At 36.5% G+C, this 25340-nt stretch overlaps 1 protein-coding gene across 1 annotated transcript in view; it reads right to left on the bottom strand.

The window, feature by feature from the left end:
- LOC114660836 (regulator of nonsense transcripts 2) overlaps positions 1 to 25340 on the bottom strand; it is a 102158-nt gene that overhangs the window by 58378 nt on the left and 18440 nt on the right. The window contains 9 exon segments of the mRNA XM_028813786.2: positions 732 to 840; positions 2353 to 2438; positions 2841 to 2944; positions 3121 to 3142; positions 3144 to 3268; positions 4492 to 4689; positions 5725 to 5885; positions 18269 to 19048; positions 19324 to 19662. Of these exon segments, the coding sequence (XP_028669619.1) occupies positions 732 to 840; positions 2353 to 2438; positions 2841 to 2944; positions 3121 to 3142; positions 3144 to 3268; positions 4492 to 4689; positions 5725 to 5885; positions 18269 to 19048; positions 19324 to 19661 (1923 nt within the window). The 5' untranslated portion in view covers position 19662.

The raw sequence follows: 25340 nt of genomic DNA, 5'->3' as shown, positions 1-25340 counted from the left end.
ATATGGGCTTTTTTTTTTGACTTATTCATATTTTCCTCTAGACACTGCTGGACAACTGTATAACCAACTTGTATAACAGAGAAGAAAACCTCTATCAAATGACAAAAACACAACCCTATTCAAGAAGCACTGTGATGACATGCAAAAGACACATTTTAAACCATTTACCTTTGCAGTGTCTTAAATCAGGTCACTCTTACCATGCAGTGACTAAACTTTGACTGAGTGGCGCTGGTGATCAGTGTAAAAGGTATACACTGTTTTAACTAGTGTAAAACTGACTCCTTGCTAAGTTAGAGCTAAGTTGCCGAGAGGCTATACATGTATTAATGTACTTATATATATATATATATATATATATATATACACACACATACACACACACACACACACACACACACACACAGTACATGTGTATGGTTACACATTATAAGGAATTTATGTATTTAACAATTGGACAATTCCCACATGACCATTCATAACCAAACAATTCTGGGACAACCTCCCTTAGAATGGAACCACAAATGTCAAGGATATCATCGCATTCAGCACTTAACTCAATTTGTGTTTCAAGGTCCCATAATTATGGAATTTAAACTCAAAATTATCACGAAGCCTACAGAAGCTCTTTAGATTATTGCTTCATCCAATTCTCTCAAATACATAAATGTTACTTTTGGCACCTACATTTTACACGGACATTTATAAGGAAATTCATTAAAATTACACACATGAAACCTGAAGTCTCCTTTCAACATAGAACAGAGATCTTCTGCTACATCAGACATGCAGGGATGTAAAGTGGCAACAAGTCGAGCATAAAATGGGAGTAAATCCAACCTGAAAAATATCAAAAAATTTTAAAAGAATCAGAATTGCATATAGAGTAAATAACTAAGTTATTTGTGGCTATAACTTATTTAGTGCTTAAGTATTTGTTTTAACTAAGCAGCACGTTTTGCCTATTTGCTTTAACCTAAATTCTTAAAATGTACAGCATAGGTCAACAAATTAAAATAAATGGCAATAAATACACATTCAGTCATTAACATCAGCAGAAATTAACAATGTGATGATTAAAAAAAAAGACGCTGGAAGATACAACAAACAATGAACAATTTAAACAAAATTTTATTTGTGACATATCAACAGAGAAGCAGTGGTTATGGTATGATCTTCAGTGTTAAACCATTAAATTCTTAGAATGTGGTACAGAAACTGCTTTCTGTGGTTTCAGTGCTAGTGCTAAATTACTAGACGAAAAAGGAATACAATAACATTTTAAAATGACTAATTACTAATTATTAAATAACTGACATGTCAATATTTAATGTAGTAGCAGTAGGCTTTAACTGTTTATCAAGCACCTTTTTGAATGCAAGATATTTAATCTAGTAAAAATGTGTTTCTACTTTTACTTTGCAAAACCACACATTATGAAACTGCTTAAGGAAGAGTAACACCTAAGTATCACCTTAATGTACTCAACCCTAGCAACTATTAATAGTCAATAAATACTTATGTCACTATATAATGAAGTTATTTTATCCATATAAAATTCTACACATACTTTATTTTCAAAAAGCACATTAGAACAGACTTGCTAGAAATTAGTGTAGTCCTACCTTTATATTTACCTGAGCAAAATTTAAAAAAAAAAAAAAAAACTTCCTTAACAACAATATTCAGAATAAACTATAAAAAGAACTAACTTAGGATTTGTTTTTTGACTGCAATGTGATGTATAATAATTTTTTTTTTAAAATAAAAACAGAGGAGATAATATGCAATTATCATTAAACTAGTCATTTAGCCCGTTACAGTAATGGGCGCTAGAACAGTAGTGCATAAACATTAGTAGGAACAGTCTATATTAAATGGCAAGGGACTTTGACCTCATTCTTTTTGTTGGTCGTATTTTTCTTTTTCAGCCTTTCTTTTGTTGATGTTTACTTGCTGAGCTGACCGTTCTTCGTGGGCTGCCGTCGTGTATTGTGTGTCTTTAATTTTCTGTGACAGTATTACTGTCTTGTATGTCCGTAATATACCTTTAATTTTCTCTGGCGGTAATACAGGCGTGCGCGTCGGTAATATGCCTTTAATCTCCACTGACAGTAATACTGGCTTGTATGTGGCTGTAATATCAGTCACTGTATTGTGTACCTTTAATTTCCTCTCGCAGTAATACTGTTTTGTATTTCCGTAAAACGCCTCTAACTTTCTCTGACAGTAATATCGCGCATCGCACTGTGCCCCGCGCATGCGCACTTCACCAGAAGACACACACACACACAGACACCTGGACGCACACAGGTATTTTATTAAAGAGGATAATGAAAAGTAAAATATTACCGTTGCCTCGGAACAGTAAAGAGTGCTCGTACAAGCTTTCTTCTGTTAGATTTAGTATTCATATTCATGCAGAAATCCATTGCAGCCTGTGGAGCAAACATAACTATGACTACTTAACATACAGTTTTTTGAAATACGCTTATTCCATTCCAAGATACCTAAGTCTATTTAGACAAGCAATTTCAGTCATATATATATATATATATATATATATATATATATATATATATATATATATATATATATATATATATATATATATATATATATATCTCACTGAAATTGCTTGTCTAAATAGACTTATGTTTATATTGTGTATGTGTATGTATATTATATACACATATATATATATATATATATATATACACACACACACACACACACACACACACACACATACATACATACATACATACATACACACACACACAGATTGCCATGATTCACCAAACAAAATGTATTTGAAAAGTTCACAGTCTAAAATTTACCTTATCTATTAAGTCTCTGTTAACACAGTTTGGCAGCTGTTGAAGAAATGCATCAACTATCAACTTCAGATGGGAACCTGTGCTGGCCTCTTCATCTTCTTGCTCTGGTACAAATGACATAACAATAGATATATGCATATATAAAAAAAGAGTATCATCAAACCAGAAAAAAATTCTGAAACATTAATTAAAGCAAATTTTATTAACAAACAAAAAAGTGTTTAAAGTTATTAACATTTAAATTTTATTCTACTGAGCAGTCTTCAAATGAAAACACTACCTTGTTCATCAAGCAATTTTTTTTGCCAGGTCATCACTCTCTCCCTCTTCTCCACCTTCCAGTTCCATGGTATCATCATTAATATCAAGATTTTCTAACTCCATTTCCAGCTCTTCTGTACACTTCATATCTTTTACTTCCTTTGAATCTAACACCAAAGGTTTAGAAGGTTTATTTTCACATCCTTTCATTGTATAAACCAACTTTTTTCAGATAAAGCTATTTACACACATTAAGCAAGTAACAGGAGAGTTAGATTAACCAGTAATAATTTTGAAGCAAATTATTAAAAGGTACTATATACAATATAAAACAATAATTACTTAAATAAAACAAACAAATAATTAATTGCTTTCTGCATTAACGTTTTTTGCAATGAACTTTACCTTAGAAACTTAGGAGAGAGTGGCAGACAGACCAAGAAAGACATGAATTTGGTTATATTAACTTTTTTTGCTTTTAAACACTGAGGAGTCAATTGACTTTTCTACCTTTTCTAATTTGAATGAATATTGTAATACTTCATAAATTTGAATTAACACCAGATATGCCCTACTATCAACATTCCTTTTCTAACCAGAGCACAGCTGTACGGTGAACATTTTTTGGTGTTGGCATAAATAAATAAATAAATAAATACACACAAGATACCGTCATATGTGAATATCCCTGAGTTGCTTGGTACTCATTACTATGCTAAACTCAAACCAACCTAAATCTTCTTTCTGTGATTAGTACAGATATATGACTAGCACTACATTCTTTATAATACTTCCAATGAATAAAAAATTATATGTAAGTAAAGCCATACAGTATATACATAACAATGAGGCTACTAAGAACATATTTATTTGAATTTGAAAAAAAATAGGTTGCCACCACATAAAAAAATTTGGTCCATCAATTTCAAAAAATGAATGACTATGTATATCTGCTTGACACCAGACAAGATATTAGAAATGGAATTTTTGAATAATTGAGCTTTTCTCTCTGCACATAACATTAATAGCCTATTAGTTAACGCTAGAATTGGCGAACACCAACTAGAACTTAAAAAAAAAAAATTACATTACATAAATTTTATAAACAAATAATTTAACTATTATAGCCCAAACAATTATTAAAACTATTCTAGCTTGAATGCAGCAAAATTAAGATACTGGAGCAAAACTATTCTTCTGTTTTAAAATGTTCATTATCAATGCTAATAGTCAAAACTGCAAAAAAAGATGAAAATGCATTTCAAAGTAAATTTAAACAAAAATGTATATGTGTTGTTACAAATCATGCAACCAAAGTTTAAAAAAAATAAAAGTTTGCTTTTAAGAATTAATACCCCATAACAAACAAAACATGAAATAATCAAAGTACCTTTTGCATCGTCTTTGACAAATTCTTTGGTTTGAGAACTCCTTTCATTATCTTTGAAAAGAATAGCAGGAACGAAGGCTTTCAGATCAATCAAATTTTCATAGAAATTTCTGGCATCCTCATCTTCCCAGATACCTCCTTCTAAATCATACTCGCCAGGTTTCCCTGGAGTGAAAATGTCAATTCCAGGGCCATGTTCTATGAAACAAGCAATTGGAAATTCGAAAAAAAGAGCATACATTAATAAAATAAATAAAACAAAAAACACATATACACACTATATTATATGCAAGGATGGAAAATGTCAAATGTAGATGCTTGTATAAATTAATTTTGTACATGTACTGTATCTGTAATTCACAAAAAAATAAAACACACACACCCCCCTCTGGAGCATAGCTGGAACACTTTATGAAGTTATCAACTTTTTTATGTACAATAGTTTCATATTTCAACAACACATGGTTAACAATAGGTGATTGACAAAGCAATGGAATGCTTCCAATACTGTACAAAGGTGGATGATTGAATGTCCAGTATTGTAGATCCACACTGTTGAACTTATCTCTGCCCAATTTTGCACAGATTTCCCATTTCTACCAGGGAAGACCATAAGCTATGTTTCATTCCAAAACGTATCACTATGGGGAACTTAATTTAGAGACCATGCCTACAATTAAAAAGGTAGGTGCCCCAAAGAGCCATTTTTGGAGCACGTCATACCCAAACTTGCTTTCCATGGTGTGTTTAGTCAGCCTAACTATGCTTTGGGGCTAAAACTTTTCTCCATGGGAATTTATTCAGTGACTGCACCAAATAGTTCTGTCTAGTTAATGTGTACATTAGCCTTAATGTGGAGAGGAAAACAGTGTCATTAGTTAGACTACAAACTCAAAGATTTAAAATTAATGGAAAAAAAATGTATAGAACAAAACCTGTGGAACACAGAAAACAATATGCTTTAGCACACAACTCTGTATACATATGAGCTGAGCTAAATAGGCACAAGGACATACAGTATGCCTAGATTCTACAAATTACATGCAGGCATAACAGAAAATAATTAAAAGCATTACCATTCATGAAATAAACAGAAAAATAAGTTTAAAATACCTTACTAAATGATGGTTATATAGATAAAATAAAACTAAAAACACAAAACACTAACTCAAGTACTAAACAGTAAGTAGCACTTCACATAAGTATTTTTTTTTTTTTTAAAAGACAAAATACCTTCTTGCACTGTTTTGTCCTGAGGAAGTTCAGGCATGTTTTCATCCAGAAGGTCTGCGAGAGACTGGGTATTAGTAAGGAGTTTCTGATATGATGTAGCAAATTCCTCATATTGTTTATGACGATCTTCACTAAGCTCTCCTTTAGAATGGAGAATCCGTCTAAAAGTAACAAAGAAAAGCATAATATAAGGCGAGTACATTTTTCAGATATACCATAACAGGCTTAGGGCTAGGACAACTGGATGGTTGGATAGATGGATAGATAGATACTTTATTAATCCCAATGGGAAATTCACATTCTCCAGCAGCAGCATACTGATACAATAAATAATATTAAATTAAAGAATGATAATAATGCAGGTGAAAAACAGACAATAACTTTGTATAATGTTAAATGTTAACGTTTACCCCCCGGGTGGAATTGAAGAGTCGCATAGTTTGGGGGAGGAACGATCTCCTCAATCTGTCAGTGGAGCAGGACAGTGACAGCAGTCTGTCGCTGAAGCTGCTCTTCTGTCTGGAGATGACACTGTTTAGTGGATGCAGTGGATTCTCCATAATTGATAGGAGCCTGCTGAGCGCCCTTCGCTCTGCCACAGATGTTAAACTGTCCAGCTCCATGCCAACAATAGAGCCTGCCTTCCTCACCAGTTTGTCCAGGTGTGAGGCGTCTTTCCTCTTAATGCTGCCTCCCCAGCACACCACCGTGTAGAAGAGGGTGCTTGCCACAACTGTCTGATAGAACATCTGCAGTATCTTATTGCAGATGTTGAAGGACACCAGCCTTCTAAGGAAGTATAGTCGGCTCTGTCCTTTCTTGCACAGCGCATCAGTATTGGCAGTCCAGTCTAATTTATCATCCATTTCTCTCTATTATAAAAAAAAAAATCCAGGAGAGAAACAGTAGGGCGTCGAGACATGATCTTCACATTAAGATCACGGAAGACAGTTAAAAGACCCGTGAGGACCTTAAACATGAGACATTGTGCCAAGAGATTGATCCAGGACCATCTCGCGATGAGGTAGAACATGAGATTCTTGCAAGACACGCCCTACTTACGATCAATATCAAATAAGACAACGGGCTAGCAAAACATTCAGTCATGTGAAGGATTTGAGCACACACAGATCCAGGGTCTCAGCGCATATAAAGCGTACAAGGACAATATGTTATAAATGAAACGTCGACGACTAAGCGAAGACGAAAGCAGCACGGAGAAAAGAGACTAAAAAGTGTAATAATCTAGGTGCACATTCAGAAAATAAGGAAAGTAATTATCAGCCCGTAACAAGTGGAACTGAAACAAAGCACGTCCAATTGGGCTCAGAATTAAAAGAGTAAAAGACAAAGTTGAACTTCATAAACACGTTTACAAACGTTGGCGCTATACACATGCAGAGCAGATTATGAAAGCAGTGTAATTCGAAAGGCTCAAAAAAAAACAAACAAAAAAAACAAAAAAAAAACACCTTTGCGCGATACAAATGTGGAGAAAGTTAAAGAATATGAAAGTAGGAAAATTAGAAAGTATATAAAAAATGTAAAGATTGCAGTAGCGCAAACAAACGGAAATTATTACTCGAAAAAGGGAAAATAATCACCACGAACCAGATGTCATTATAAAAAAAAAAAAAAAAAAAGCAGTACAAAGTGAGGTGAGAAATAAAGGAGTAGAAAACAAAGTAAAACATCATAAAGAGGTTACAAAACAAAGGGGCCAAACACATGCATAGCAGGTTAGAGATAATGAAAACTGGAATTCAAAAGACTCAAAAACGTAGGTGCGAAACACATGCAGAGCAAGATACAGAATATGAAATCAGGAAAAAATGACAGTGTCAAAAAAAGAAAGCAAACATCGCATTAGCACAAAAAAAAAAACCCCATTACTCGGAGAAACAACTAAAAGGCGAATAGAGATCGAATATATGGACAAAGGTGATATGTCAGAAGTATGTAAATATTGTAAGGCTTTGAAGTTTAAGTCAGAGAATTTCAAAAATGTGTTTTACCTCACATGCATTTATTGGTTACTTTGCAAAAAAATTTATTAACTGCTGATGATGTAGATCGCTTTGTCTGTGCTGAAATTCCAAACAGAGAAACCTATCCTGAATTATGGTATAAAGTCATTAAACACATGTCTCACTGACCTCATTTAAAAGATTCAGCATATTGGGACTCGAAAGATTCCAAATATTGTTTTTACATAAGTTCTGAAATAAAAGTGAAACTAATGAAATAGCAAGAATTCAAAGAAAAAAAATCTTAAAAGTGTGTATCCGGAAAACAAAACACGGGGGTTGGTGAACGAAGCGAGCAGGGGGCAAAGCCCCCTAGTTCTTAAAAATGAAGTAATTAAGCTAATACACTTGGATGCCATATTGCTGTAGGAAATAGCCTATAAGATGGCACCGACTTTGTAAAAATTAACAGTTGCTCTCACTAGCAAATTCCACTAAAAATAAAACCTCTTTTTCATTAGCGCAGTTTACTCTAGCTGCTTAAAAAAAATGTAGCAAAAAAGCATACATTATATTTTGAGTAGTAATTTGATAATGGACATCTGGATTATGCAACGCAAGTAAAGTAAGATTTTTTTGTTTTCTTTTTTCCATGGATGTTTTTCTAATCATTTCCCATTGTGCAGCAATGACATTACTATTGACTTCTATCATGTCAAAATTTTTTTTCTGTTTTCTGTATCAAAACGAGACTAAAAATTTTCTCAGGCACCACTATAAAGTACATGAGGCAAGAAGCATATAAAAAAATTTTTTTTTTTGAGTGGAGTATACTTTCAAGAAATATTGAATACCTGTTTGTCACAGAACACACACATCTACGCCTACCACACAGAACATTGTTGCAAACTCGAAACAGAGAGCTCATGCCAGAAATTAAACCAGGGTCCAATTATAAATATAGCCATCTATGCTTCTACTCATCAATTTCCTAGAACAGCTAAATCCAATTTTAGGGTTGCAGGATACATTAGTTAATTTCAGAAGTATTGGATGCAAGGCAGGCACCAAGCTTGTAGGATAGACTTGTGGCTGCCAGTCCATGTCATATTGAGCTGTAACACATACTATACATACTGGGCAAATTTTAACTTGACAATTAACCAAGTTCAAGTTTATTGTCATGTGTACAGTGAAATTCTTATTTGCATGTGTTATCAACTCTGTTGGAGAAAAACTAAAGTTCCTAGATGGAGAAGAGAAAAAAAAAACATGCAAGGTAACAAAGACACACCAAAGAGGCTGCACCACTGATTTCATTACATTAGAAAATATTCTTAATAACACTTAAAAGGATAAATTTTGAATTTTTCAAGTCATAGTTATTTCTTCACAATAGGTTACAAATTGAAGCATACCAGATGCATACCAATACTTGTTATCTGTATTTGAATTAGCATCGAGGAGGCAGGGTAGAAAGCAGCAGTAACTGATATCGGCATTTGTAAGCAAATGACCGCATGTTGTAACAGTGATTCCTTAGTTTAAAGGAAAAAAAAAAAAAAAAAAAAAAAAAAAAAAAGAAAAAGGCCGAGGCTGACTTCAAAGCAATACAGGGGAAGGCTCAATGGTGAGCAGGTAAGCAGCCATCGTTAAGACGCTGATTAGGCACAAGGGGCTGTAGGAGCAGATAAGGTAGTAAAGTTTTATTTATTTGTTTATTTTAGATTGAACAGTACTTATTGGTCCAGAGGTAGAACAGTTAAACGGGCGACAGCTTAAGGGTTCATTAATACGGGGGAATACAAACAGTGCGAGTGGAGAGCTTCTAAGTAAAAGGAGTGCAAAGTTAGGAGAAGAGACAGAGAAAAGTAAAGTTAATCTCATAGAAAGACAAATAGCTGGTAGCTGAGAAGGAGAACAGTACAGGAGCTTAAGGGGAAAAAGTATAAAATAGCTATAGCAGATCTTAGTGTTACCATTTAAGTTAAATTATTTAATTTTAAGAAAAAAAAAAAAAGTTAAGGCAGTTTTACTAATCCCACATCAAATTTTAATAATGAGGCCAGTGCAATGCAAGTCCTGTTGGATGTTGGACTTCACATTGGTGGTTTGGAAGACCCAGTTGTCTATGAGGGCTACATTTGCAAGAGATGCCAGCTGATCCAGCACCACGAGCTCAGGGTCGCTGAACTGGAGGAGGAGTTGGCTGACCTGCTTTGTAATAGAGAATTGGCAGACTTGGCCCAGGTGTCCTTTACAGAGGAAGTGTGCACCCCTAATGTGGTGCGGGAGGAGATTCCAGACCAGACAGGTAGAAATAGGTGGGTCACTGTCACAAGGCGTAAGGTAAAGGGTGCACACTGTCTGGGGGCATCAATCCCAGAATTAGAAGTGTCAAACTGTTATCATGTCCTTGAGGAGCTGGATGGTGTCTTGGATAATTCTAAGGTGGTAGGCAGGAATGAGGAGCCCAACGGACCACCTCAAAACCAGTTCCCAAAAAGAGGGAGGTAGTTATAGTTGGGGACTCAATCATTAGGGGGATTGAAGCGCAGGTTTGCTCCAGAGAGACAGAGAGAGAGAGTCTCGCATGGTGTGTTGCCTTCCGGGAGCACAGGTGGAAGACCTCCCTGGAAGTGTGGATAGGCTCTTGGCCAGAGCGGGGGTGGATCCAGTTGTCATTGTCTATGTTGGAACAAATGACATACATAAGGGTAGTCTGTCAGTTCTGCGATCCAAATTCAAAGAGTTAGGTGCCAAGCTGAGGAGAGCTGACAAGGTAGTCTTCTCCAAAGTTCTGCCTGTGCCATGCGCCAGTCCAGGTAAGATTGAGGAGATTATACAGCTTAAAGTGTGGCTCAAATCTTGATGTAGGGTAGAAGGGTATAGGTTTATCGGGCATTGGGACTCCTTTTGGAACAGATGGGACCTGTTCCGCTGTGATGGGTTAAATCTGAACTGGAAGGGCACCTATGTATTGGGGAGGCGTAAGTGTAGGATAGTCGAGGATTTTTTAAACTAGGGAATGGGGGGGGGGGGGGGGGGGAGTTTAGGACAAGTCAGGTTTAGATCTGTACATGGAGGAACAAACAATGGTGTAGAAATAAAAATGCATAATAATGTAAATTCTAAGCAAACATTAAAATGTAGAAGGAGTAACACATTAAAAATAGCTTGCCTTAATGCTAGAAGTATCAAAAATAAGGTAAGTGAGTTGGGGTTGTATGTAGTGGAGCACAATTATGATTTTATAGCAATAACAGAAACCTGGCTAAATAACAAAGATGGGGATGAGTGTAACATAGAGGGGTACACATTTTTTAGGAAGGATAGACAGAACAGGTATGGAAGGTGGGGGTGTTGTTTATGCCAAACAGAATTTAAATGCAAGTCCTCTTCAGTTGGATGATGAGCCCCATCTTAGTGAGGATATGTGGCTTCACCTGGAAAATATTAGGGAAAGAGGTCTTATTTTAGGAGTGTGTTATAGACCACCCAATTCAGACGGTAATTTCAACACACATCTTTTTAATAATATTAAAAAGGCAAGTTAACAGGGAGATATTATAGTCATGGGGGACTTTAATTATGGAAATATTAACTGGGATAACCTTGCAGATGGAGAAGCACAAGAGTTTTTAGAAGTTATCAGTGACTGTTTTTTAACACAGCATGTTAAAGCACCAACACAGGGGGAAGCCTGTCTGGATGTAGTATTTTGTAATAATCAAGACAGAATTGAGGGTGTAGAAGTGATTGAACCACTAGGGTCAAGTGAATATAAGAGTGCAGATGCAAAGACTAAAATTGTTAAGTTGAACTTTGATAGGGCTAATTTTGACCAGATGCGACAAAGTCTAAGTAGGATTCACTGGGATAAGCTTTTAAGTGTGGAGACAGTCGAGGAGCAGTGGAACAAGTTTAAAAATGTTTTACATGTAATACAGGACAAATACATACCTAAATTTGGAATTAATATGAAATTTTAAAAACCTCCACTGTGGATTAATGAAGATTTTAAAAAGAAGTTGCAAAGGAAAAAACTGCTTTATAAAGGCATATAAGACTAATGACTGCAAAGTGAATCGTAGAGCGTATGAGAACATGAGGGCAACCATTAAGAAGGATATCAGGGAAGCTAAAACATAGTTGGAGAGGAATATAGCAGATAAGGCGAAAGAAGACCCTAAGAGATTCTTTCAGTGTTTTAGTAGTAAAAGAACAGTCAAGGAAGAGGTCAAGTGCATCAGAAATAGTAAAGGGGAATTAAGAGATTCAGACAATGAAATAGCAGATGCCCTAAACTTACATTTTTCTGAGGTGTTTACAAGTGAGTAAGTGGATAACCTCCCAGAGATAAACATAACTACTAAGGAGGTACTGAGGGATTTTTGGAAATTGTAGAGGGAGAAGTGCTGCTCAGATTAAATAAGCTGAAATCAAACAAGTCACCAGGACCAGATAATATTTATCCTCGAGTTCTTAAGGAGGCTAGTGAGTACATATATAAACCCTTGACACATATTTCTAGGAAGTCATTGCACACTGGAGAGATTTCAAAGGACTGGAAAATGGCAAATATCATCCCATTATATAAAAAGGGTGACAGGGCAGATCCAAGCAACTATAGGCCAGTAAGCTTAACACGCATCACAGGAAAATTAATGGAAGGAATTATTAAGGATAAGATTGAGCAACACCTGGCAAGGACAGGAGTTATTCTGAACAGTCAGCATGGATTCAGAAGAGGGAGGTCGTGTTTTACTGACATGTTGGAATTCTATGAGGAGGCAACAAAAGGATATGATCAAAATGGAGCATCCTTATATATAATTTGATAGTATTCGTATGTATGGTGTTCACGTCAGTACCTCGACTCAATACAAGTTAGAACAATGCAATGGGATCTGCCTCTGTAGTTAGAACAAAACGTGGCAAGCGCGGACGCTGCAGCAGAATTTTGAAGAAGTTGTAAGCGATGGATAAGTTTTTGTAGGATGTCAGATAGAATAGCACAAGGGGGCTCCGCCCCCTGCTCGCTTTGCTCGCCATCCCCCCGGCGTTGGGTATCCTGAAATACATTAGTCGAGCTTGTTCGTTTTGGAGCCGTGCCCGCTTTGCCCGTGGCATTTCAGATGCGCGTTGTAGGCGCCTGCGTTCATTGAGTTTATCCAGGCGGGCTTGTGTTTGTATATCCGTCAGTCGAGCTCGTTCATTTTGAACTTCCGCAGTTTCAGACGTGCGTTGTAGGCGCCTGCGTTCATTGCTCTTATCCAGGTGGGCTCATGTTTGTATCGTTGAGCTGTACTGTGTTTGAATTTGGCGTAAGGTGCTTCACTCCGCAGTAGTGCCACTCACAATATGGTGGTGAAGCCTGCACCTTCACTCCGCAGTAGTGCCATTCACAATATGGCGGTGATGCCTGCGCCTTCCGTACTATGTCGGGTTTCACTATGCTGTGTAGGCGCCTTTGCCTTTTGTACTTTCCCGCGCCTTCCGACGCGCGATGTAGGTGCCTGCACCTTCCGTACTATGTCAGGTTTGCCTCTGCTGTGTGGTGTGGACATTTAGGGTTCCGTATTCTCTGGGCTTGTTGCTTTATTTCTTATTTCTGTTAGTTTAACTCTTTCGTTGTTGGCGGTGTATAGCGCATTGTAGGCGCCTGTGCTTTCCGTACCATCTCGGTTTGATTATACTGTGTGTTGTGGACTTTTGTGGACTCTGTAGTCTGTCCCGTTTTACTCTGGGGCGGGGGGGCTGTATCCTCTTTTTTGTGTGGCTGTGTCGTTACCGCTTTCCGTACTCTCTCGGGTTTGATTTGTGAACCTTTGTGGACTCCGTAGTCTGTCCCGTTTCACTCTGGGGTGGGGCGCTGACTCCTCTTGTTTGTGTGGCTGTGTCGTTCATAGTCTCTCCCGTTTCACTCTGGGGCGGAGGGCTGATTCCTCGTTTTTGTGTGGCGCCTGCGCACTATGTCTCCTGCGTCCATGGGCATGTACCTGCGTCCATATCTGGTTTACCATTCTCGGTTAGTAATATGGATTACAGTAATCTATACGTGAGGTGACTCGGGCATAATCAATACTTCAGTACTGCGTTGCGTAAGAACAGGACGAAGTCTAGAAATGTTTCGGAGATGGAAGAAGGCAGTCCGAGAAATGTTACTTATATGGGAGGAATTATTTAATAATAAGTAGTAGTAGTAGTAGTAGTATTTAATAATTCCCTTTATTAGTGCATAAATGGATATAAATAATTACATTTAAATGATTCGCCAATATCTGCTGTATGTAAACGATACCTTTTTAAACGTTATTGTTTTTTCATCAGAAAACCCAGTTTCCACGTCTATGTGTATTAGTTTAAATGGCACTTTTACCACTCGCAATAGGGCGGACGTGCTGACGTATCATGTCGACTGGGCAACACAGTCAATGCGGCATCTATCTATATATGTCTATGATTTGTTTGCATTCCGACATAGTGTAAATAAAGTAAATTCATCTCACTGTGGTGCGTACTCCGCACGTAATACCATGTAACACATTATAATTCTCCTGCTTTACGCAAATATACCCATGCCACCAAAAAAAAAAAGATGTACAATTCCACGGTCCACTTCAGATGCCAGAGAAAAGTCTATTTCAAGGGCGTCTCAAATGCCACAGCAGACACAATTCAAAGTGGACGAACTTACAATAAAATGTAAATCAGAAAACTGTTTGTTCTATTTCTATGTTCCGTTTCTTTCATTTGGGAAATTCACCAGTTATAGATTCCTGGGCAACGCCGGGTACTCCTGCTAGTATGATATTATTTATCTTGACTTTCAGCAAGCATTTGATAAGGTGCCACATGAGAGGTTGGGCATCAAATTAAAAGAAGTGGGAGTTCAGGGTGATGTTTTTAGATGGGTGCAGAATTGGCTCAGACACAGGAAGCAGAGGGTGATGGTGCGAGGAACCTTTTCAGAATTGGCCAATGTTAAGAGTGGTGCTATATTTATATAGCGAACATATATATGATTTAGATAGGAATATAAGTAACAAACTGGTTAAGTTTGCAGATGATATCAAGATAGGTGGATTAGCAGATCATTTGGAATCCGTTATATCATTATGGAAGGACTTGGGATAGCATACAGGCTTGGGCAGATTTGTGGCAGATGAAATTTAAAGTCAGTAAATGTAAAGTATTACACATAGGAACACTGAAAAATGTATTTCCTGAACGTCCCCTCCTGGCATACAGACAACCACCAAACCTTCAACAATTAATTGTCCGAGGCTCCCTAAGTGAACCAACAGAAAATGGCACATCTCCATGCCTACAGAAAAGATGCAAAACATGTGCCCACATCTATGATACAGACCGTATAGTTATACCACACTGCCGACTTGAACATCACATCAAGGCATCATTTTCCTGCAGATCATCTAATGTAGTCTACCTAATTTTCTGCATGAAATGTCCTGACACTGCACTCTATGTGGGAGAAACTGGACAAACACTCCGCCAGAGAATGAACTTACACAGGTTCCACATTAAACATGGCAACACAGATGTTCCTGTGGCGGCGCACTTCAACAGCCATGGACACTGTGAGAAGGACTTTAAGGTCACAGTGCTTATGGGCAACTTCAAAACACAGCAAGAGAGAAAAGAATGGGAAGTTAAACTCATGCTAAAATTTAATACTTTACAACATGGATTGAATAAAGACAAGAGTTTTATGGCCAGATATGAGGATTGTTTACATCTCTCAGAATGACAGACAACCTGTCTACAGACCCACATTGTTTTGAAAAAACTCATTACAAACTTCAAAAGACTTTGTTGGACAGTTATCTTATCCAGAGATCTTGACAATACATTGTTCTTTTCTCTCTTGCTAAATTAACCCTAGCCTGAATGAATCTATTAATTTTTTACATTCAAAATCTCTCATTTAAATATTTACCAATGTTGTTTCTTGTCCTAGAGTGTGTATATAAACATAGGAAACTTCAGTTTCTGTATTACATCTTGCCTGAAGAAGGGGCCTGAGTTGCCTCGAAAGCTTGCATATTGTAATCTTTCTAGTTACTCAATAAAAGGTGTCATTTTGCTTGGCTTTTCTCTACATTCATAATGGCTAACACGGTACAACACCCTAGTACTACACATAGGAAGTAAAAATATTAGGTTTGAATACACAATGGGTGGCCGGAAAATTGAGAGTACACCTTATGAGAAGGATTTAGGAGTCATAGTGGACTCTAAGCTATCGACTTCCCGACAGTGATCAGAAGCCATTAAGAAGGCTAACAGAATGTTAGGTCATAGCAACACTAGAAAATGTCCGAAGAAGAGCAACTAGGCTGATTCCAGGGCTACAGGGGTTGAATTATGAGGAAAGATGAAAAGAGCTGAGCCTATACAGTTTAAGCAAAAGAAGATTAAGAGGTGACATAATTGAAGTGTTTAAAATTATGAAGGGAATTAGTACAGTGGATCAAGACTGTTATTTTAAAATGAGTTCATCAAGAACACGGGGACACAGTGGTTAAACTTGTTAAGGGTAAATTTTGCAGAAACATTAGGAAGATTTTCACAAAGAACGATAGACACTTGGAATAAGCTACCAAGTAGTGTGGTGGACAGGAAATCTTTAGGGACTTACAAAACTTGACTTGATGTTTTTTTGGAAGAAATAAGTGGATAGGACTGGCGAGCTTTGTTGGGCTGAATGGCCTGTTCTCGTCTAGAGTGTTCTAACTGGAAGTGAAAATTGCACATACAAATTTCACTGTACTTTTGCATACAACAATACATCTGAACGGATTATACTACATTACAGTATTAATTAGAAAGGGGAAGAGTGGGGTCTTTTTCCTTAGAAGACTGTGCTCCTTTAATATGGGAAGTGAAATCTAAAAATAACTCAATTTTCTACAATTGCAATTTTCTACACTGTGGTGTGCTGGGCCAGTAACATCCATCAAGAGAGGCCCACAGAATCAACACGCTAATAAAAAGGTACAGTTCATTTACAGGATACACTCTGGACCCCCTGGAGGTAGTGGTGAAGGAGAGAATTAAAACAAAACTGAGTGCCATTATGAACAATGCTACTCATCCTCTCTCCGACACACTAACACGGAGTACTTTCAGCCAACAAATTATTTAGCAGAAATGTGACTGTCAAGAAATGCTAAATGGGGCTCCTTTATACCAACAGAAATACATCTGCATAATGCCTCACTGTGACTGTGACAGCCAAGTCATATCTTTCCTTTTAATTTTCCTGCTTTATAGTCTTTTTGGTTTGTGTTCAGGATAAAATGTGTGTGTATATTTATTTACCCACCTATTCTTGCATTTTTTATATTTAAAGAGCTTCTATAAAAAACTAAATTTCTTCATGGGGACACACGAGTTCAATCTGTCGATCTAATAACAACCTTAGATTTTAAATACCAATGAATAATAAAATGTAGTAAAATAGTAAAAGTAGAAATAAAAACGTAACAATAAAAGGCAAATAAAAAAATTAAATTACATTAACTCCTCATCAAAAAAAAAGCCCAACAACAAAGAACTGTGTGTCAAACACCATTCAAACTCATTAATAATTCCTTAATAATTTCCTGCCCCCCAGCATTCCAGTGGCTACTTTATTTAAGAGAGGCAGATGTGGCTCCTCTGTCTGCCCTTCTCCACAGCACTCTGAGCAACCCAGTTTGCATGGCTTTTTAGGACACATTGTCTTTGTGGTAATTTCTTTTCCAGACTGTTACAATATTATGAATTAATTTATCCTCTAACTTACATTCTATAACCAATGCTTTTCGCATTTGTTTGTATAATTTTTGGGATATTTTTCTCTTTTCTGTTTATTGGATGATTCTCTTTGTTCTTGATTTTTATTATATATGGCTTGTTTTTGTTCATTTTCTTTTTTTCAATGTTCATTGTTAGCTTTTGCTGCTCTTTTTCTATCACAATCTAAAATTCAACGTTCCTGAATAGATAATTTGCTTTTCTGCCTTGCCAATATAACCACCTGTGAACAATGAGGTTGTCATGGGTGGTACGGAGAGAGGATATGTACAGTAGGAGTAATGATTGGGCGAGAAGTGTGGAGGGGAGCGGTCAAGTCTGAATAACATGGAAATGAGAGACATTTTTTTTTTAATAAAGAGATAACACTTCACTTCAGAACACAATTTCAATTGGCAAACTAATACATATGTTTATGAAGAAATAAGTTTGATCTGAAAAATACTGAACTTACTCTTTAAAGCAACTGATTCTAGAACTATAGGGTATGAACTATGAGGATAGATTAAAAGTATCTTTTCAGTTTAAGCCAACAGAAGTATTCAAAATTATTTAAAAAAAAATAAATACATTTTTTGTCACACAAAGAACCACAGACATTTGGAAGTCAGTCTGAAAATGCGGACATTATAATTAACCCTGATTTGATAAGGAAGATCTCTCAATATAGTTGGATTTCAAATCACCCCATTTAAAGCTATAGAATGTACAGCACAAACTGTCAAAAACATAAGTACTACAAGAAAAATTACCTGTTTTGTCTTTCAATGTTTTGAAGTTCTCTATGGTCCTTCTTTAGATGTTTGGTCAGAGAAGTGAAATACTCTCTCAGAAGGTTCTGGAATGGCTGTTGTTTTTCAGAACTAATGATTTCACTGGGAGGAAAACACAAATTAAATTTTTCTGAAGCCATTTTAACCTTCCTAGGCAGAAGTCCAGCAATGTCATCTCCACAATGTTTGCAAAAACTGATCACTACAGACACATGCATATGAGTTTCTCGGTCTGTATTGATGATGGTTTTCAGCTGCTCGTAGATAAGGGATAGACCCTCTTTATCTGTAAAAATGCCCACTATTGTGAGCTCAGCAATGAACCGTAGGTCAGTCCTAAGCTTGCTCACATTTGGTGTTTTTTCCTCTTTTCTTGCTTCAAAGTGCTTTCTCCAGGCCTGGAGAAGCAAAGGAGCAAAGTCAGCATACCTCTGGTGAAAGAGAGAGCACAAATGTACTGCACAACCAACATCTGAAGTTTTTAATTTTGCTTCAACAATAGAGCCCACAGCTTCTGCAATGTACTTGCTGAGATTAAGGCTATTGAAATCATTGGAAAGAGTATCCCTCTGTTGCTCTGTAATTGTTTTAAGCTTTTTAACAAATGCAGTGTTTTTTTTGAGGCTGGAATCGAGTCTACTAAAGTAAGTCTCCTCTGGACGCCCTTCCTGAGCATTTTGGTTCTTGCTACGCAGTTCTTTTCTCGCCTGATGGCGTTCCCAGGCTTCTTGATGCAGCTGATGTCCTTCTTCTTTTTCTCTGAAAAATAAAAAAATATGTTCTCTTAATTTTAAGATAAATGCAAACACTCATCAATACGAAATTGATTTCTATGTATCAAAAGTAAATTCTTGTGATTTCTATTTCTTTATGGATCTAAAAGTAAACAAAGTAATATTCTGCAAAGTTTAAGATTATGGCAGGAAACATTGAGAGATACAGGACATCTTCTACGCAGAAAGAAATAAACAAGCGCACACCACAAATTATAGACCATTAAGACTACACAGTTTCAAACACTAAAATGTTTTTACTTCAGTCTTGCTGCTTCCTCTTCTCGTTTCCTTTTCTCCGCTTCTTCTTGTTTCATCTTTTCCTCCTCTTCCATCTTTCTTTTCTCCTCCTCTTCTTTCTTCTTCTGCTCCTCTTCGGCCTTTATTTTTTCTTCCTCCTTCTTCTTACGCTCCTTTTCTTCTTTCTTACGTTTTTCTTCCTCAGATTTCTTCTTTTTGTCTTCACATAGTTTCAAATTATCCTTCTTGCTGCCTAGTTTACAGTCTTCTTTATTCTTTTCTTTGGCACAGGTTGGTCTTTTTTCTCCGAGGTCGTCTTTCTCATCCATGTTTATTGATGTCTTGTATTCTGCAGGCATACTATACATAAAATATAAAGAAAGATACATTTCAATGTTATAAATATGTTAAAAATTATCAGACAGACTAACAAGTGTTTTTTTTTTTTTTAATTTCTTGATATTTGCCAATAATAATGTTGTAGCAAGGGGGCTATTCAAATGCACCATCCGAGAAGTGATCGTACAGAGTTATGGGGTTTAAAGTGTATACGAATGAAGGCTGCCACAAAGTATTCTGCACAGGATAAAAAAAAAAAAAAAGAGAGGATCAAGGCTTGAAGGGCTCTTCGATTTCATATGTCAACATGCTTTGATCTCATTCACCCTCACTATTATACCATATAATACCACTATAACACTATTTAAAATTTATAACACATTGTGAAGACGAACAAGACTTCAAGAACACGGAGTACCTCCTGTATGGTTTCACTTCAACCACTGGATAGAAAGTGGAAGTGGTTCCAAAGTTGAAGGAGGAATAAGCTCAAGTAAGACGTGTTTAGCAATAAAGTTCGAGTTAGGAGGGAGGGAGGGAGAAATACAGGAGACATAGATTCCTTCTGTCCAACACAAGCAGATACCAACTGTGTTAGTTTAAATACTAGTGCAGCTCAGTTAACACATTTCACACAATCAAAAAGAGAAGTGGACAACCGTACATATACTGTTGTTCACAAGATTACTTCTTTTCACCTGTACTCTTCTGTACAATCATTAGTTTCAAACAGAAGAGAAGTGATTCTTTCATAAAAAGTCTATTCTATTTGAAGGTCACTCAAATAAAAGGCTCTTTAATTGCTTACCAACCAAAAATATCATTACAATACATTTACAGGAGAAAACACCCCCAGCAATCATGCAAGAAGCCTCTAAGCACAGTATTGGTTGTTATTTTGTTCCAATAAGTTAAAGTACAATAGTGCTACAATTTTACTGTCTACAACTGACAAAAAAAAAAAACAAAACGTAATGCTTCAATGAACTACATAAACAAATGAAAATTGCAAACATATAATAATAAGAAGAATAAAACCTCTCCAAACACCTATTATTCTTGGCGATTATTCGTTGAAATTCAAACGAATATTGTTTTCACTTAAATTTTGTTTTGACAAAAACCAAGGCCAATCACTATTAAATGCAAAAACTGATCAACAGCATGAATATTTTAGTCATATGCAAATGTATAGCATATTCAAGACTGCCATATACAATGGAAGTTCCTTACTCTGCACACATTATCTACTAAAAGGTGGAAATGTAGTCATTTAAGTTATTAATGCAAATAATAAGAATGAATATAAGTAATTACAGTAATCCCTCCTCCATCGCGGGGGTTGCGTTCCAGAGCCACCAGCGAAATAAGAAAATCCGCGAAGTAGAAACCATATGTTTATATGGTTATTTTTATATTGACATGCTTGGGTCACAGATTTGCGCAGAAACACAGGAGGTTGTAGAGAGACAGGAACGTTATTCAAACACTGCAAACAAACATTTGTCTCTTTTTCAAAAGTTTAAACTGTGCTCCATGACAAGACAGAGATGACAGTTCTGTCTCACAATTAAAAGAATGCAAACATATCTTCCTCTTCAAAGGAAACAGAGAATAAAGCAAACAAATCAATAGGGTTGTTTGTTTTTAAGTATGCGAAGCACCGCCTGTACAAAGCCGTTGAAGGCGGCAGCTCACACCCCCTCTGTCAGGAGCAGAGAGAGAGAGAGAGAGAGAGAGAGAGAGAGAGAAACAAAGTCAAAAATCAATACGTGCCCTTTGAGCTTTTAAGTATGCGAAGCACCGTGCAGCATACTTAAAAGCTGCACACAGAAGGTAGCAACGTGAAGATAATCTTTCAGCATTTTTAGACAAGTGTCCATATCTTCTAGGTGTGCAAACAGCCCCCCTGCTCACACCCCCTACGTCAGGATCACAGATAGTCAGCGCAAGAGAGAGAGAAAGAAAAGTAAGTTGGGTAGCTTCTCAGCCATCTGCCAATAGCGTCCCTTGTATGAAATCAACTGGGCAAACCAACTGAGGAAGCATGTACCAGAAATTAAAAGACCCATTGTCCTCAGAAATCCGTGAACCAGCAAAAACTCAGCGATATATATTTAAATATGCTTACATATAAAATCCGCGATAGAGTGAAGCCGCGAAAGGCGAAGCGCGATATAGCGAGGGATCACTGTAATATATTTTTTGCAAAAAGAACTTGATTTCTGCTTACTGCTTTTTCATTTAAATATTTCAGTGAAGTGTATGGGCCTACATGCCTTCTTTTGCTCTACAATGGCTCCCACAAGCTCTTGGGTCAGAGATTTTTTGAGCAAAACAGAACTAACTTATTGATGAGTAACGATTTATTTAGACTTTTGTTTGAGAGATTGCATATGATGTAGCACTATAAAATGTACAGAACAGTTACCCTTTTATTAACATTGTTTTGTGTTTCTTTCCATAAGTTTGAAGTGTTTCTCCTCACATTTTGTTTTGGCATTTTTGCCTTCATTTTAATTGTATTAAAATATTTCGAGTAAATGGGTAATTCATACTCATATGACCAAATCAACATGCCACATTTTGTTCAAATCTGAGACGATGAAGTCCAAAAGTGTCATGATTTGAAACAGAATTACCCATATAAAACTCTTTTCAGTTGTAAAATCACAATTTATGAGAAAACTATATATCAGAATTGAAAATTATGTGTACTGCCTATACAATAAACCAATTATTACTTGGTTTATACAAATCAAGCCTATTTTCCTCCACATGGATTTATCAGTGCACTTTTGTCCTTAGGTTTTTACTTGTGCTTTTGCCTTAGGCTGTATGAAGAATATGTCTGAATAGTCTGAAAACATGCAATCTGTGCAGTGCCCCAGTCTACAGATCTTTCTGAAAGGAAAATAAATAAATAAAATAAATAAATAAATAAAAATATGCACTAATTTATCAGGAGATGGAGCGACACCCTGTCCAGGGATTGTTCCTGCCTTGTGAATGATGCTTGCTAGGATTGGCTCCATCTTCCCCATGACCCTGCCAAAGATGAAGTGGGTTTAAAAAAATGCATGAATGGATAGATGGATAAAAAACAGTTTTATAATTAAGCATCTGGTGTAACCTGTGAATTTAAAAAGACCTAGATATACTTTATCAGGGCCCAACCAAGTACAGTTAACATGGATTGCATTACTTCATGTTCATATATCCATCACTGTGAAACTGCCCAAATGAGCTCCTAAAAAACCTGCAATTTGAAGAAAAGGATACCATATAAAAAGGAAATTCAGTATTAGGTCGCTGAAAAGCAAAGGGAATGTCATTATAGAAAAATCACCTACAGTATATTATAGTAAGAAATGCGCTTATAACAAATTAACAAGCAATTCATAAGAGAAATCCTCCATGGAAAAGTATTCAAATTAAAATCATTCATATAAAAGTATATTAGGCTTCAACAACAGTTGATCAGAAGACATCTCTAAGATTAAGGTAAATGCAAAAAGGTTTATAAACTTTTTTTTTTTTTTTTTTTAATGGTCAAGGAAGATTCAGTTTCCCCCAATTACAGATACTCAGTCTTCTGTACTCAGACAAAATTACTTAATTTTGAAATGACTCCAGAGAGCCACACTTGTTCAGAGGGCTATCTGCACAATTCCAACTTTTTGTCTGTACACAGACTTATCAGCGCTGACTTCACATATGCTGAAATTTACACAAATGCATAAATCTATACATCTACAATGTAAAGCTGACTGACTCACTCACTGACTTTTTTTTTTTTTTTTTTTTAAATGGACAAAACACACCCCACAAAAATACTACTTGACTAAATCTGGCATGATGGTTCATCTAGGGCAGTAGGTACTCACTAACATAGGACATTTCAATGTATCAATATTTAGGGGCAACAAACAGAAAAACTAAATACAGTGGAACCTCGGGTCACGAACGTCTCGGACCACGTACAAATCGTGTTATGACCAAATAGTTCACCAAACTTTTGCATCTGTTCTCGCCCACACACTCAGGTGACGAACAAGCCAGTTTCCCTTCCGGTTTGTACGTACCGATGATTTCCGCATGTGCTCAGTCTCTCCCTGTGCATTCCCTGTGCAGCGAGCGAGTGAGAGAGAGCGTGAGTGAGAGAGAGTGCGCAAGAGAGAAAGACCAAGCAGGGGTGTTTTGGCCGACACTCGGTGGGGGAGAAGGAAGCGGTCGCTCCAGCTGAGCGATCAAGGAGCTGGAGTCACCAGAAGTAGTAAGTAAACATTTAGTTTACTATTACACTGTGCATTCTATGGTATAATTAACTATTTTTGTGCTTAAAAATCTTTAAAAAAATATATATATTTACATACAGCTTGTACGGTCCGGAACGGATTAATTGTATTTACATACAATCCTATGGGGGAAATTACTTCGGGTCACGACCAGAGTTTTGGAATGAATTACGGTCGTGACTAGAGGTTCCACTGTACCTTAAAATCTCAAGAACACTTTGACCATCTTGATTGAAAGATTGAAATATGATGCCATTGTAGAAAAAAGAAAATTAGAAGACCCATGTTTATCGCCGATATTTGTCCTTAATAATGCTGTAAAAAAATTGAGACATTCTATTACACAGCATCTCCTTTTGCTACAGCATTGACCGCGATCGCATGAAGAAATGTGGAATTCCAGCTTATGCAAATGAAAGCCATGTGCAAAAGCTAAGTAATAGAAGAAAAGTACAATGTAGTTAGCAAGCACGCTTTGAAGCTCACGTGCTTGCCAGATGCAGTGGCTCTGAGCATAGTCAATTTCGAGCAACTGAACCAGAAGGTATTTAATACCTCCCCCATCCCCAGTCTTATCTGCAACTTTGAGGCAAATGTGAGGACTACAATTCCCATCTGCCAGTGCACAGCTCCAGACGATTTCATTAGTGCTTACAGACATTGAATAAGAGCATCAATAGGTGTGACATGTAATCAAAGGCAGCAGTTTTATTGTCTTGTCGGATTACAGTGTTTATCTTAGAGTACATCTTCTTGCCTTACCTTCAATTGTATTTAGACATACAACATTTACAAAGACATGCTTTCCACACCCGCCACCCAATTTATTTTTATCTAAACCCTTTTTTGCAAATTATGTTGCCAAAACAGTGTATGTAGTGTTTCCAAAACCTTAAGTAGCGGTCTTCCTTACTTTTTTGTACTACCCCCTACACTATCATGGAAAAAAAAACTTTAAACTTCAAAACCCAAATACCGGTTTTTAGTAAGTTTTGCTATTCCAAACTCACACATGAAACATATCAAAAGGAAACTAAAATGACTGCTTAATTACGTGGTCTTTTTTGCCTTCTCTTATCCTCCACTCAGATAAGCACAGTAGTAGGAAACTTACATTTATTGAATTATAAATATTTTTTATTTCTGTCATAGCTTTAAATTCTTAAATCCTTGTGTCATTTTTCTAATAATTTGTCCTTTTTTCTTTGGCATTTCCTCCCTTAATTGGATCATAAAAATGACGATTATTGGCAAGCAGAACTGATATTAGGTCTATTACTATTGTACCAAGTTTGGATGTCATATCTCACATCATTGCAAAACTATACTGTTTGCCACAAAGTGTCCCCCTTTTTGGAAATATTTAGGTCTCCCTTATACACACTTTATATATAACTCTGA

Source organism: Erpetoichthys calabaricus, chromosome 1 (assembly GCF_900747795.2).
Source record: "Erpetoichthys calabaricus chromosome 1, fErpCal1.3, whole genome shotgun sequence".
Lineage (NCBI taxonomy): Eukaryota > Metazoa > Chordata > Cladistia > Polypteriformes > Polypteridae > Erpetoichthys > Erpetoichthys calabaricus.
The sequence above is the reverse complement of the archived record's forward strand: the minus strand, read 5'-3'. Positions and strand labels throughout refer to the sequence as shown.